The 15,386-nt window shown below is 41.5% G+C and overlaps 1 protein-coding gene across 1 annotated transcript in view; it reads right to left on the bottom strand.

The window, feature by feature from the left end:
* LOC149288932 (RING finger protein 17-like) overlaps positions 1–15,182 on the bottom strand; it is a 41,050-nt gene extending 25,868 nt beyond the window's left edge. The window contains exons 1-7 of the mRNA XM_089491189.1: positions 15,109–15,182; positions 14,256–14,427; positions 11,230–11,306; positions 4,985–5,056; positions 4,559–4,839; positions 4,217–4,291; positions 2,991–3,149 (exon numbers count right to left, since the gene is read on the bottom strand). Of these exons, the coding sequence (XP_089347315.1) occupies positions 2,991–3,149; positions 4,217–4,291; positions 4,559–4,839; positions 4,985–5,056; positions 11,230–11,306; positions 14,256–14,427; positions 15,109–15,182 (910 nt within the window). The remainder of the gene's footprint in view (positions 1–2,990; positions 3,150–4,216; positions 4,292–4,558; positions 4,840–4,984; positions 5,057–11,229; positions 11,307–14,255; positions 14,428–15,108) is intronic.
* Between the last annotated feature and the right edge of the window lie 204 nt (positions 15,183–15,386).

Raw genomic sequence — 15,386 nt, 5'->3', positions numbered from 1 at the left:
GACCAGAGAACCTCCTCTGGAAAGTACCAACACTGTATAGGCGTGCACCCCTATACAGGTAATCGAGGCTTCTGATTAATCGGGATTCTCTTGCTTTGTGTTCACTGCACAAGTCAGAACCTTGCGAGTGGCCTTCTTCCCAAGGACATGAGCCATGCAGTTACAAGACGCTTCAGACCATACAGGCAGTACGCCTAGTACTCCTTTATCTTGTCCTTGCACTCTTAGTAAAAATTATGTTGATTCTATTTTCAAATATCTTGTCCTTGCTCACACAAATAATTCTCTAATTTGCACATTTAGCTTACAAAGAATCATTCGTCAAATGTATCTATACAGGGGTCTTCTCAGATGTCGGCCTCCCCCAGGAAAAGGAGATATGTGACTGAGTGCGTGACAGAACTGTCCATCACTGGGGGCCTTGGAGAGGACTGAAAGCAAGCATGCTACCCTGTTTATCTGTTAATGCAATTCTGTGAGGCTATGTTTTACAACAATAAAATGTTCATTAATGCTGTACTCAATTCAAGGTAGTTGTGGCTAAATTTAACCCCATGATCAAAGAGATTAAAATTTAGTATCCGCCATCATAGCTATATGATCACTGTGGTAACATTGGCTGCCACAGTGATCATTTAGCTAGAATACTTAACTAGTTAAACTAGTTTATGTTTAGATAATTTAATTTGGGGGTCTCTAAAGGCAGATAAATAAAGATCAAAATTGCCTAGAGACCCCCCAAATAATTTTTTTCACATTTTTATTTTTTTAACAATATTTTTTATTCTTTTTTTACAACCCGTATAACATTGGAAAGGTGAGGCGATTACCTTTCCAACGGTATATGTTGGGGGTCTGTAGCTGCTTAGATGCTTGAGATACAGGTATCTAAGCAGCCCCCATACCTCTTTAACTGACTATTGTCAGTTGTTAATAAAGTTGCGCGGGGACGTCATCGCACGTGACATCACCAGACGGATTGGGTGGCCCCGGTGATGCCCTTCAGTGTGAGGGGCAGATCGCCGGGGTTGGTGGTGATGGAGGTCCACAGACCTCCATAAAAGGTAGGGTAGTGCTAGCGACGGCATGGTGCCGTCGTTAGCACCTGACTGGGACTGCCAGCGACGGCACCATGCCGTCGTTAGCAGTCAAGTGGTGAAATATCAAATTACCAATTTTGAATTTGGCGCCCACTATAAGATCCGAAACGTCCATACTCAGTAGCATGATCGAACCTTCAGTGAAATGCAGCGCTACCCGGCGGTGCGTTCCTCCACTGTACACATGCTCCCACTACATGCCGTATATATCTTTTGCGAAGGAGATTTTATCACCTGGTGAGCACTGGGAGGAAGGCTACCCCCAGACAACATCCCGTGTGCCTCACCTCTGGACTACCATCCATCCCCGAAGGGGACAAGAGAGAACCAAGGATAGTGGGTTGGAGCACATACCGTATTTGCTCGATTGTAAGACGACCCCCAAAAATCTGAATATTAATTTAGGAAAACGAAAAAGCCTTTAACTAGTAAATAAATAATCATGTAAATTATTTTTTTGTTTTTAATTTCTTTTTATTTACCAACCTGCCCCCAGTTATGCACATCTGCCCCCAGGCATGCCTTATACCCTCCTATATGCCACTCTGTCCCATGATATGCCTTTTAACCCCCTATATGCCACTCTGGCATATAGGGGGTTAAAAGGCATATCATGGGACAGAGTGGCATATAGGGGGACACTTACATACCCAGACACTAATATACCCACCCAGACACTTCACTCATCGCGATGCCTCAGCAGGCGCTTGCTGCAGCTCCCACGGGATTACGGCATGACGCTGTGTGACCCCGCTAGGCCCCGGCTCCTCCAGAAGATTGAAGAGGTCTACCGGATCTGCTTAGGGTCCCGGTCCTGCTTCTGGAGGAATCTCCCCAACCGGCTCTGCTTCCCCGCAGTGGGCGGGCTATCCCGGGAGCAGGAAGGTACGCGCGTACGCAACCTCGGCTGCTGCCGGCACTTTCGCCGGCGCTCAGTGATAGACGCCGGCAGCAGCTGTGGCTATCATACAGGAGGATCCAGGTCCCCTGCAACGATGCGGGGGATCTGGATCTTAGTTTAATAGTCAGACCTCATTTGAGGTCTGATTAGAAGACGAGGGGTATTTTTCAGAGCATTTGCTCTGAAAAAAACCTCGTCTTATAATGGAGCAAATACGGTATTAATGGGCGAGGAGGTGATTAACCTTTTCATTTAGTTTTACTTGTCCCCTAGGAAAGAGCACACCCACGTGTACTGCCACTATATGAAGGGAAAAAATTAAATAAATTTGAGAGTGGTGTAACTTGATGAGTTAGTGGGAAGTCGCAGTTGAATAAAGGCATAACAAAAATATAAAAACTGCTCTGGTCCTGTAGCGCAAACATCAGAAAATAACCTTGGTCCTGAAAGGGCTAAGAAGCTATTTGGCTTCATTTATTTTTTTCTCGCTTTTGAAAAACCGTCCCCTCATTGAGAAATCCAAGCGAAGAATTCTGCCCTGTACAGGATATAATGAATTTGATGCCATACAATATCGTTACACCTTTTGTGGGTATTTCCAGACCCACTACAACAAAGCCTATCAACAACACAGAATCCCCAAAATTTAATACAACGGGAATGCATGCTCTAAAAACAAAAAATGCCCACCCAGATCTATATATGCCTACAATATAAGCTATATGAAATTCCAGGTCCCCCTTCAATGCACCGATGAAACAGAATGTGGTACTGAAAAACTATGTGCAAATATAGTACATTTATAGTAAATGTATATAGCGACTGCAACTCAACCAACAAGCTACCTTAATTATGATGTGCGTCCCCATCTTCCTATTCTAGCCCACTTTGCCAAGCACAATAATCTTACGTGAGTGACACTCAAGCTGAAACATGTTTTCCCCTTTACCTCAAGAAAAACCTAATAATAGTAATAATAAAGTAATTACCAAGGACCAGGATATCATTAGGAGAACAAGGACCGGAGGTGTTGCTTGACAAGCCCAGCATTCTTTCAAACATTATAAAGTGTTTTTTTTCTGAAAGCCGGTGAACAAAGAAATTGCAAGGATTGATCACGTGGGTGAGATATACATTTTCTTGAAGGTCTGCAAATAAAAGCAAACATATTTACTCCTTAAGGAAAAATGTACATTACATTTATATAAATGTACATTATTTATATATAAAATATATGGTTATAAGAATCTACGGGTGTGCCAAAGCTTTTTTCTCCCGAACTTTACTACACTTTTTATTTTCCTTTTTATTATTATTATTTTAGTATTATTTGTTTGTACTTATTTTCTTTAAATCAGATTAGTGATCGCTTTTGTGTCTTTGTAGATTCTCTTGTGTAACAAGAAACAACTCCAAGTCACTTACTCTGAAACGCATCAATAAAATGAAAATCATTGACATAGAAGGTGAAACTACCTTTAAAATCACAAATACGTACGTTAGAAAAAAATTAATAAATTCATGTTCTTACCTCTTTTTTGTCCAAATGACAGACTGTGGCTAGGCCTTTTTTGACAACATTTTCTACTCCTTTGTTTATCACTCCAGGCTTCTAAAAAATAACATTAAACAAATAAACTTGAACATATTAAAAACAGACGTGAGGTACATATGACTGAATTGAAAAAGGATAAACTACTACATATGAAATACATGACATTAACAGACTTTTTTCTATTAAAACAGTTTCTCTAAAATAGTCATTTGTTTAATGTCATGTCATTAAGTGACTGTTATTCCATGATGTGCTAGGCATGTCACTGGTAGTTAAGGAAATGTGTTTATTTGTTTCTAAATATTTTACTGTATAGATCTTTGGAAAATGGCTGGTGTGGTCACCTTAAATAAGACCATAAAAGGTTATCATAAAAAGGGTCCAAGGTGACAGATAAAAACAAAAAAACTTTTAAAGTTCACATGCTTCCATATATAGATATATATATATATATATCTATATAATTTTCTTTTTTATAACTAGTTCTAGTATTTGAGGCCACAGAAAAGCCTGATAGCGGGTAAGTGTTTGTAGGTGAAGAAGATCAGCTGTAGAGGAAAATAGAGCTAGCTTGTAGGATGAAGGTGCAGGTTAAATAGGTTTGATAAGTACCAGTAAAAGTAAACAAAGAAATTACATTAAAATAATTCTGAAATTTACCTTTCTTGAGCTCACGCATAACATGCTCACATTTCCAGCGCAATTCTGTTCCGGAAGATTGACTTTCATCTTTTGCTGGGGATTAAAACAGTGAGACTACTTAACTGTTTAAGATCTTTACAAGTTTTGGCAAACCCACACAAGAACACAAGAAGATCAAGCTACAAAAGTTTAAACCCCAGTTTACAAAGAAAATTGTTAAGAACACTTCTCGCATAGCAGTCTCTCAAATGCTCTTGTTGAAAGTAATTAATGTAGTATGGTAGACAGAAAGGGGAGACACACAGTGTCAAACAAAAGCCTTGTATGAACGCAGCTTTGCTAAATTATCAACACACTTACATGCTTGATCATCATCATGCTCCTCTATTATTTCTTCGATTATGACATCCGGATCAGATAAGGAATGAGTTACAAATGCAACTACATTTTGCGATGCTGATGATCGCAATTCTTGAAAAGCGGTGTGCTTTGCTTCAGAACATAGGAGATGTGCTTGTTCAGCTTTGAATTCTTGTACAATCCCACTTTCTGATTTGAAGGTTTTCTCTTTCTTAGACTTTCTGGTCTCTGGCAAGTCATGGTGGCATTGACTGTTGTCAATGGACAAAACAATATTTTCACTGTGTGAAAGCAAAAAAAGCAAAGAACATAAATACAATTATAGAAAGAGGTAGTAAGACTACTGTAATTAGTATTACCCAACCTTAACTGCATTATAGAGCCTATGAGTCAGCCAAGATGTGAAACAAGGAAAATGATACTTACTTTGCAAATTTACCACTGCAGATTTCTCCAATTTCCTCAAATACTTTAACAATATCATTGTTAATGTTAAACCTAAGGATTTAACAAAAACGTTTTTACATATATACATATATAAAAAGTACACTGTAAAACTGACAATGGGAGTCACACACACTGAACTACAATGCATACAAAACAAATGAACATACTTTCAACTTTAACCCATAAGGACCAGGCTGTTTTTTATTTTTTGTACCCTTCGTGACCAAGGCTGTTTTAACACTTTTGTGGTGCTTGTGTTTATTTTTTCTGAGTTTAGAAATACCTAATGTTTTTTTGCAAGTTATAGGGCAATAAGCACAAGTAGCGTTTGGCTATTTTCAAAGCCATTTTTTCCAAATCAGGTAATTATTCCCCCATGTGCTATTTGGGACATCTTTGAAACCAGCAATAGCAATTTACCCCTATCAAATCATATATTTGTTGAAAACTAGACACCCCAAGGAATTCCAAATGCTGGTATTTTAACCCATTCCATGCACTGGGCTGCAACAAACGATTATTTTCATAATATATTAGTTGGCCGATTATTTGCATTAAAAAATATATAATTTTTTTTATTTATTTAAAATAATGTAATGAACAAACTGAGTGTTAAAAACATCAAAATAAAAAAAAAAAAAAAACTTAATTGACATTAACGTGTCATTAACCCTTTTATCTCTATCACAATGGCATTTCCCCAGTTCCCTTCTTATTTAACTGACATAATAATAAAAGCTATATTTTAAAGGTGCAAAAATCCAAACACAATATTTCTCAAAGAAGGTTTTAATTCATATGTAAACTGATGATTTTAATAAAAACTGATTGAGAAAAATGCATTTCTTGCTTTGATTTCCTTTTATTTGCCAACCTGCCCCCCAGTTACGCACAAGCTTACCACTGCCCCCAGATATGCCTTATACCTTCTATATGCCACTCTGCCCCCTACATGCCACTCTGCCCCCTACATGCCTTATACCACCTATATGCCACTGTGCCCCCCCGATTTGCCTTATACCCCTATATGCCAATGTGCTCCTCCCGGAATGCCTTATACCCCTATATGCCAATGTGCCCCCCCCCCCGATATGCCTTATACCTTCCTATATGCCAGGGATCGACAAATCCCAGGCGCCTAGGTGTTTGTGAGCCAAACCGGTGGCCGAAACACATCTTCGGCAAAATGCAGAAATTAAAAAAAAAAAAAAAAAACGGCCGAAAATAATCCCTGCAGGGGCCGCACTGCTTACCTGTGTGTTCTTACTGTGCAAGCAGCGTTTCTTGTGCTGGCCACAGGAAGCAGGAAACCAGAGGAGTCACATGACTGCTCCGTTCTCCTCCCAGTGGGCGGGACAAGAAGTTTGTGCAGAGAGACAGAGAGAGAAGCAGCAGGGCCCCTATGGAAGTCTGCATGTGAGAGATCTGCAGTGCAGGTAAGGGGGTGAAGGAGGGTGTATGAATGAGTATATGAATGTGTGTGTGATTAGCATGGTTGTGTAAGTGGGGGGAGGAGCATGGCACATGGGGCTCTAAGTGAAGTGCAGCATCAATACACAAGGGGGGGCAGCAAGCCAGGTTCCAGCATGTACTCCTATCATGCCAAGTCAGCCAGTACATGCTGGAACCTGGGTATGTCTGGGCAGGACTGTGATTGGTGTTAATCAATAACTCAAGAGTGAGGGCTGGGGCAAAGTGTGAGAGTGAAAGGGCTGGGGCAAAGTGTGAGAGTGAAAGGGCTGGGGCAAAGTGTGAGAGTGAAAGGGCTGGGGCAAAGTGAGAGAGTGAAAGGGCTGGGGCAAAGTGAGAGAGTGAAAGGGCTGGGGCAAAGTGAGAGAGTGAAAGGGCTGGGGCAAAGTGAGAGAGTGAAAGGGCTGGGGCAAAGTGAGAGAGCTGGGGCAAAGTGAGAGAGCTGGGGCAAAGTGAGAGAGCTGGGGCAAAGTGAGAGAGCTGGGGCAAAGTGAGAGAGCTGGGGCAAAGTGAGAGAGCTGGGGCAAAGTGAGAGAGCTGGGGCAAAGTGAGAGAGCTGGGGCAAAGTGAGAGAGCTGGGGCAAAGTGAGAGAGCTGGGGCAAAGTGAGAGAGCTGGGGCAAAGTGAGAGAGCTGGGGCAAAGTGAGAGAGCTGGGGCAAAGTGAGAGAGCTGGGGCAAAGTGAGAGAGCTGGGGCAAAGTGAGAGAGCTGGGGCAAAGTGAGAGAGCTGGGGCAAAGTGAAAGTGCTGGGGCAAAGTGAAAGTGCTGGGGCAAAGTGAAAGTGCTGGGGCAAAGTGAAAGTGCTGGGGCAAAGTGAAAGTGCTGGGGCAAAGTGAAAGTGCTGGGGCAAAGTGAAAGTGCTGGGGCAAAGTGAAAGTGCTGGGGCAAAGTGTAGGGCAAAAAAAAAGTCCTGGCTCCTAACTTTTTTAGCTGGCTCCTAGATTTAAAACAAATTGGTCAAGCCCTGCTATATGCCACTCTGCCCCAGATATGCCTTATACCTCCCTATATGCTACTCTGCCCCCCCTAGATATGCCTTATACCTTCCTATATGCCACTCTGCCCCCCCCCCCCGATATGCCTTATACCTCCCTATATGCCACTCTGCCCGCCCAGACCGGTGAACCTCTGCTGCTGGCCGGCTCTTTCGCTGATGCTTCAATGAATGAGCACCGGTAGGTCATGTGACCCAGGTGCTCCATCATAGAAGCCCCGGCGGAAATAAAGAGCAGTAGTGGAGGTTTTCTGCGCGCATCGCACAGATGCTATTTTGGTCAGTCTGCGCCTATGCCTTATTTAGGACCTCTTTGACTCCAATTTACCCCATAAAATTTTTTTTATTTTTTTTGTGGACACCCCTTGGGTATTTGAAATGCTAGTATTTTAACTCTTACCATAGATACAGCACTTATTTGAGCACTTGATCAAAAATAAAATCGTTTTAAAATGTTTATTTTATTGGGACTGGATGGTTTCCCTGATGGTGACAACTATTTTTAAATGTTACCACGTTTGGTTTTCACATTGTGATTAGAAAGCTGGGCTCCATTGACGTGCATGGTTGAACCAGTATTCAACCCACACACACACACTATCTATCTATCTATATATTAGGGCTGAAACAACGAATCGATAAAATCGATAATAATCGATAACGGAAATCGTTGTCGACGATTTCCGTTATCGATTAATCGAGTGATCGATTCGTTGTTGGAGCACTCGGCTCCTTTTACTTACCTCCGCGAGCGTTCCCCGCTTCCGCTGCACTCTCCGCCTTCTTTTAGTTGCGTGTGGCTCCGGTCGCACAGAGCGGTTCGCTCTGTGCGAGTGGCTCCATTCGCACAGAGCGGTTCGCTCTGTGCGAGTGGCTCCATTCGCACAGAGCGATTCGCGGGGGTGGGGGTGGGGTTTCAGGGGATGCAGGGCAGAGTGGGGGTGGGGGGGCAGGCCAGGGTAGGAGACTGAGTGCAGGGCAGAGTGGGGGTGGGGATGCAGGGCAGGGTGTGAGTGTGGGGGCAGGGCAGGAGACTGGGTGCAGGGTAGAGTGGGGGTGGGGGTGCAGGGCAGAGTTGGAGACTGGGTGCAGGGCAGAGTGGGTGCAGGGTGTGAGTGTGGGTGCAGGGCAGAATGTGGGGGCAGGGCTGGGTGCAGGGCAGAGTTGGAGACTGGGTGCAGGGGCACAGTGCAAAGTGCTGGGTGCAAAGTGCCAGGGCTGGGTGCAAAGTGCCAGGGCTGGGTGCAAAGTGCCGGGTGCACAGTGCCAGGGCTGGGGCAAAGTGCTGAGTGCAAAGTGCCAGGGCTGGGTGCAAAGTTCTGGGTGCAAAGTGCCAGGGCTGGGTGCAAAGTTCTGGGTGCAAAGTGCCAGGGCTGGGTGCTGAGTGCTGGGTGCAAAGTGCTGAGTGCTGGGTGCAAAGTGCTGGGTGCAAAGTGCCAGGGGTGGGGCAAAGTGCTGGGTGCAAAGTGCCAGGGCTGGGTGCAAAGTGCTGGGTGCAAAGTGCCAGGGCTGGGGCAAAGTTTCTTGAACAGTAATAGTCCACCTCTTTTCAGAATGTTTGGGGTTATTTTGTTTCATAAATATTGTGTTTGGGTTTTTAATGTAAATTTTAAGTTGTTTTTTAACATTCAGTTCATTAAATTTTAAATAAACATTTGCATATTGTTTTTTTTTATCCGATTAATCGAAAAAATAATCGGCCAACTAATCGATTATTAAAATAATCGTTAGTTGCAGCCCTAATATATATATATATATATATATATAGATAGAGCTGGCAGCAGAGGTTTGTCTACACGCATAGCGCAGACAATTAGACAACAGGGAGTCTGTGAGGCAAGTTTTTTTTGTTTTTTGTTTGGGGGGGGGGCGCAGAGTGGCCTACCAGCAGAGCATTCGGCCTATCTGGAGGTATAAGGCATATTACGGGGCACAGTAGCATATGGGATATAAGGCATACCTGGGGGGGCAGAGTGGCATATAGGGGGGTGTAAAGCATATCTAGGGGTGCTGAGTGACATATATATTTGTCAATATGTAGGGGATGGACGTGGCCCTATAGAACCTAAAACTGTATGAGGGGGTATTTTGGTAATCGGGCGCCTACTGTGTAAAAAAAAGCCTATGTAAGATGCCTCACACCCAACTGCCATTCATGTTCCCCCCTGCCGTTGTGACCTTTCCATTATGAATGGAGCCTCGCGTTAATCAACACGATGTTTCATTCATGTGTGGTGAGTGCTACCTATCAGTCAAAGGTTGATAATGAACCACAGAAAAGTTAATAAACAAAACTAAATAAAAAAAGTGTTGCTAGCGAATCCATAGAAGAAAAATTTTGTTCAGGGAATCAGACATTATGGCATAGCCACCCTGTTCCCACCTGAAAATAAAATAGATGCAGTTACATGTAATCTGTACAAACAATACTAAGAAAATGTCATGGCTCCCTTTGCCACTAATTGTGACCAAATGATGCTCCTAGTGAAATATCCTGGCTTGTCTTATCTCCAAAAAAGATGTACTTTTGCAGGGGGGGGGGGTGTTTTCGGTGCATGTTTTTTTTAAAAAAATTCAAGACACTTACATTAATATATTTTCACAGTAAAACGTTATAAAAAATGTTTCATTATTTTAATGTATTATTTGGTCTATAATGCTCCTAATATATCAGTGACAAATATGGCTGTTTGTCAGCTGGATGAAACTGTATTAGTAAAGGAGAGAAAACTTATGAAAATTATATACCGTATTTGCTCGATTATAAGACGAGGTGCTTAGTCCGGGCTGCGTGTAGAGCTCTACGCGATACAATCGCGTAGAGCTCTACATGCTGCCCGGACTAAGCACTGGGGACTCAGAAGCACCGGTAAGTTGGAGGGGGGGGGGCATAACACAGGAGGATGCAGGGGAACTGGATCCTCCTGTGTTATGTCCCCCCCCCTCCAACTTACCGGTGCTTCTAAGCCCCCGGTGCTTAGTCCGGGCAGTGTGTAGAGCTCTACACGATTCGCGTGGAGCTCTACATGCTGCCCGGACTAAGCACCGGGGGCTCAGATGCAGGGTAAGTTTGGAGGAGGGAGGGGGAGTGTTAAATGGGGGGGGGGGGGTGTAAGGCATTTCTGGAGGCAGAGTGCTCTGTGAAATGCCTTTTAACCCCTTTAATGCCACTCTGCCTCCTGAAATGCCTTTTACCTCCCTATATGCCACTCTGCCCCATAATATGCCTTTTAACCCCTTAAATGCCAGAGTGGCATATAGGGGTATAAGGCATTTCTGGAGGCAGAGTGGCACATAGGGGGTCAAAAGGCATATCATGGGGCACAGTGGCATATAGAGGGTTAAAAGGCGTATCATGGGGCACAGTGGCATTTAGAGGGTTAAAAGGCATATCATGGGGCACAGTGGCATATATGGGGTATAAGGCATTTCTGGGGCAGAGTGGCAAGCCTGGGGGCAGATGTGCATAACTGGGGGGGGGCAGGTCAAAAAAAAAAATAAAAAAAAAATATTTTTCTCAATCATAGCTTTTATTAACAAACAATTGTTCACATAAACTAACATTTACTGGTAAAACTTTTTTCCTATAGGGTCGTCTTATATTCAGGCTTTTTTTCATAAGTTAATATTCAGATTTTGGGGGGTCGTCTTATAATCGAGCAAATACGGTGTATATATATATATATATATATATATATATATATATATATATATATATATATTAAAAAAAGTGCCTCTTTAAAATGTTTAAACTGCTTACCTTACATGAGAACATAACTTTAGACTATCAGGTACCAAACAATCATTTTCAAAGGTAACTTTCAAGTCAGCAACAATCTTAAGAAAACAAATACAACACATATCAATATGTTTAAAATCCTACAGAACATACAAAATACATTCAAAACAAAAAAAACGGCAAATTGATGTACACATAGTTAACCTTGTCACTGAATGCACAAATCTGTTAATTCCAAATGAATCCAGAATGAGTGTTTACTTGTGAAAAGCTAGACTTTCCAGGCTGCATCATCTTGGCACGGGGACCTCTAGCGCGAGAGACACTTGACGGGTGTACAGTTTCATCTGTAAGTTTTTATTATTACACACTTCTATTTAACTTCATTTGTCTGGTCCAAATTTTGTAATCATTTTTTTAACCCACTTCCTAGCCACCTAGAGTTCTGAAGTTTTGTATAGTTACTTAATCAAGATAATGAAGCAAGTTTCAATTATTGGCAGCGTTAAACAATTTGTAAATATTGATAAAATGACATTTGAATTTTATTAGGGCTGCAACAACTAATCGATAAAATCAATAATCGATAATGAAAATCGTTGCCAACGAATTTCATTATCGATTAGTTGAATCGATTTTTATCAATTATTAAATGAGGGTTTTTTCAGAGCAGACGCTCTGAAAAATACCCCTCATTATATAATCCGTTTAGTCTGACTCACAGCAGCAGCTCCTACTAACCAGCCCCTCCCTGTAATCACTGTGACAACTGGCCCCGCCCCCTTCCTTCTCCCAGAAGGCCAGAACCACATGGCTGTGACACTCATCTAACTGTAAGTATAAAATTAATATTTGGGCTACTGAAAGTTAGGGGAGGTGGGAGTTAATTTAGGGGCTGTTATGGTTAATGGGGTGTTTAGGGTTCATTTAGGGGCAGTTCTGGTTAATGGGGTGTTTAGGGTTCATTTAGGGGCAGCTATGGTTAATAGGGTGTTTAGGGTTCATTTAGGGGCAGCTATAGTTAATAGGGTGTTTAGGGTTAATTTAGGGGCAGTTATGGTTAATGGTGTGTTTAGGAGCAGCTGTGGTTAATGGGGTGTTTGGGGTTAATTTGAGGCAGTTTTGGTTAATGGTATGTTTAGGGTTAATTTAGGGGCTGTTGTGGTTCATGGGGTCTTTAGGGTTAATTTAGGGGATGCTGTGGTTGATGGGGTCTTTAGGGTTAATTTAGGGGCAGTTATGGTTAATGGGGTGTTTAGGGTTAATTTAATGATGAGGACTGAGGGTTAATTTTATTAATTTATTAAAGTTAACTTAAGGTGCAGTTAGAGATAAAGGGGGGGGGCAAACTAAGGGGAATCTAAATCCTGGGGGCAGTGAAGATTAACCCAGTACTTATTTATAAAAGTATGGTCTGTGACTCTATGAGGGGACTATGAGATATCTGGGGGGTATAAGGCATATCTGGGGAGGACGGAGTGACATATCTGGGGGTATAAGGCATATAGGGTATATAAGGCATATGTGGGGAGGGCAGTGTGGCATGTCTGGGGAGGATGGAGTGGTGTATCAGGGTGTATAAGGCAGATCTGGGGGTAGAGTGGAGTGGCATATGTGGGAGGCAGCGTGGAGTGGCATATGTGGGGAGGGCAGTGTGGCATGTCTGGGGAGGATGGAGTGGTGTATCAGGGTGTATAAGGCAGATCTGGGGGTAGAGTGGAGTGGCATATGTGGGAGGCAGCGTGGAGTGGCATATGTGGGGAGGGCAGTGTGGCATGTCTGGGGAGGATGGAGTGGTGTATCGGGGTATAAGGTGTATCAGGCACAGTGGCATATGAGGGTGGCAGCGTGGAGTGGCATATGTGGGTGGCAGCGTGGAGTGGCATATGTGGGAGGCAGCGTGGAGTGGCATATGTGGGAGGCAGCGTGGAGTGGCATATGTGGGAGGCAGCGTGGAGTGGCATATGTGGGAGGCAGCGTGGAGTGGCATATGTGGGAGGCAGCGTGGCAAGCCTGGGCTCAAACGTGCATAAATTGGGGGGGGCTGGTTGCGAAATAAAGGCAAGAAATGCATTTTATCAAAGTTTTTTTTATTATGCCGTTTGTATTTAATATAATTTGTTTATTACATTATTTTAAATAAATGAAAAATTAACACTCTTTTTTTTTTTATCCGATTAATCGAAAGAATAATCGGCCAACTAATCGATTATGAAAATAATCGTTAGTTGCAGCCCTAAATTTTATATATGGAATTTGTAAACAATAAAGTTGGCTGCAAATGATTTTCTTCGAAAGTTGAATGTCTTTTGAATTTAGATTTATTTTTAAATGTTTAAAACCTGATGAAGGCAGCAAGAGGTTTTTTTTTTTGTGAGTTAAAAAAAAAGTCAAACATTTTTTAATGACCTTGCTGAGACTTGCATCCGAAACCTTCGGATTGTAGGCGAAATAATTTTCTAGAAAACGGCTTATACTTCACAAAATTCAGAAATTTTCAAAAATTGTCCACCAATACACTGGGTAATTGGTCTATTATTATTAAGTAAAGAAAATTAATCCTTTAAAAAATGTATGACTGGCAAGAGAGTGAAATATCAATTTCTAAATTTGCTAATACTAAAAAGTATAAAATAAAATATATACAAAATATCTTTAAAAAAACCCACACATTTAAGTGCACTAAAAGGGAGAAAAAAACAAAACCTTTTTTCAGATAAGTATCAAAACATTTTTGAATATATGTGACTAAAAATAAAAGTGTGGAGCCTCAATGAAATATTGAACCATTTCAAAATTTCAGGTTTTTAGTGCACTTAAATATATTTTATCAAAAGGTTGCTAGGAAAGTTAATATTTTAAATTTTAAATGCAGCAGAAAATACGAGTGAGATTTTTACAAGCAGCAACTACTGGGTCTACTGCACATGCACACATCACTAAGCTCAGCATAGGTGGACTGAAAGCTGGAAGATATATCTGCTTAAAAAAGCATATACATTGACAGGGAATTTAAAAAAAATAAACAGAAAGAACCGAATACTGACCTGATCCAGATAACAATATGTAGTCAATGATGGTGACTCCAGTAATGATTTGGCAAATACAGCTTTTGTTTCCAAGTCTTTTTTCTTTTCCTTGATGTTCTCAATAGCCTTTGCTATGTTTGCAGCATATACTTCTCTGTTTGCTCTCAGTTCAGTTAGTAAACAAGACTTCCTAGGGACAGAAATATCAACTTCTAATTTATTCCAAATAATGCAAATGTTCATGCCTACCGATGTACTTTTTATAATTTTAAAAAGGCTCACTGTGGCTTGCATTAAAAAATACAAGTTTGTTAAAAAGGAGCATAGATTGGAAATCTTCAGTGGCTTCACTGGAACTATACTAGTAATTAACATTTATGGCCGTAGAAGCTTATAACCTAAGAAAACACATGCAGCAATGGTTATCAGAAATACACCCATGTAGAAGTAAAAGAAGCATTACTGTGCTTTTTGTAGTGATTTTTTATCTAAAAAGGATTCGCAACTGTCTTTAATAGGCTATAGAACACCTTAATGCAGGCTGCTTCTACCTATACAATTTTAAGGACCAGGATGTTTTTATTTTTTGTGCCCTTCTGGACAGAGGCTGTTAACACAAGAACCACAAAAATGTTATCTAATTTTATTCTCTTTAATTTAGTGAACACGTTATATATTGGTTGTTTTTTTTATATAATATATATATTTTTTACTTTCCATTTTCTGGGAACTGGATGCTTCCCCTTCTGATGTCATGGTTTTTAACATTTTTAAATGTTGCTGCATTGTTATTAATTCTTTAAAATTGTTTAATATTTTCATTCTTTTAGATTTTCAGGGCTTGATTGTCCTGCATGGCAAATCACAGTACCCTCTTGTTAACTTTTTACTGTCGTTGGTTTTGGCCAGAAGGGCGCTGCCATCTTGGGAAAAGACATGCTGCATTCCAATATGGCGCTTGTGACCGTTCCAGAGAGCGATCAAGCTGAGCCCTGGGATTTTTTTTGAGGTTTGCTTAACATTGCACCAACACTGGCGCAAAGAAAATGGACACTGATCGCTTTCTGAGATCACCGACAATGACGTGTCAGGCAAGTAGTTTGTCCTTAACTGCATGTTTTCCATGATGTGCCTAGCATGTCAATTGTC

The sequence above is a fragment of the Sceloporus occidentalis genome, unplaced genomic scaffold (genome assembly GCF_023333645.1).
Source record: "Sceloporus occidentalis isolate IW3139 unplaced genomic scaffold, rSceOcc1.0.p SCAF_49, whole genome shotgun sequence".
Classification (NCBI taxonomy): Eukaryota; Metazoa; Chordata; class Lepidosauria; order Squamata; family Phrynosomatidae; genus Sceloporus; species Sceloporus occidentalis.
This window is presented reverse-complemented; position numbering and strand designations above follow the sequence as displayed.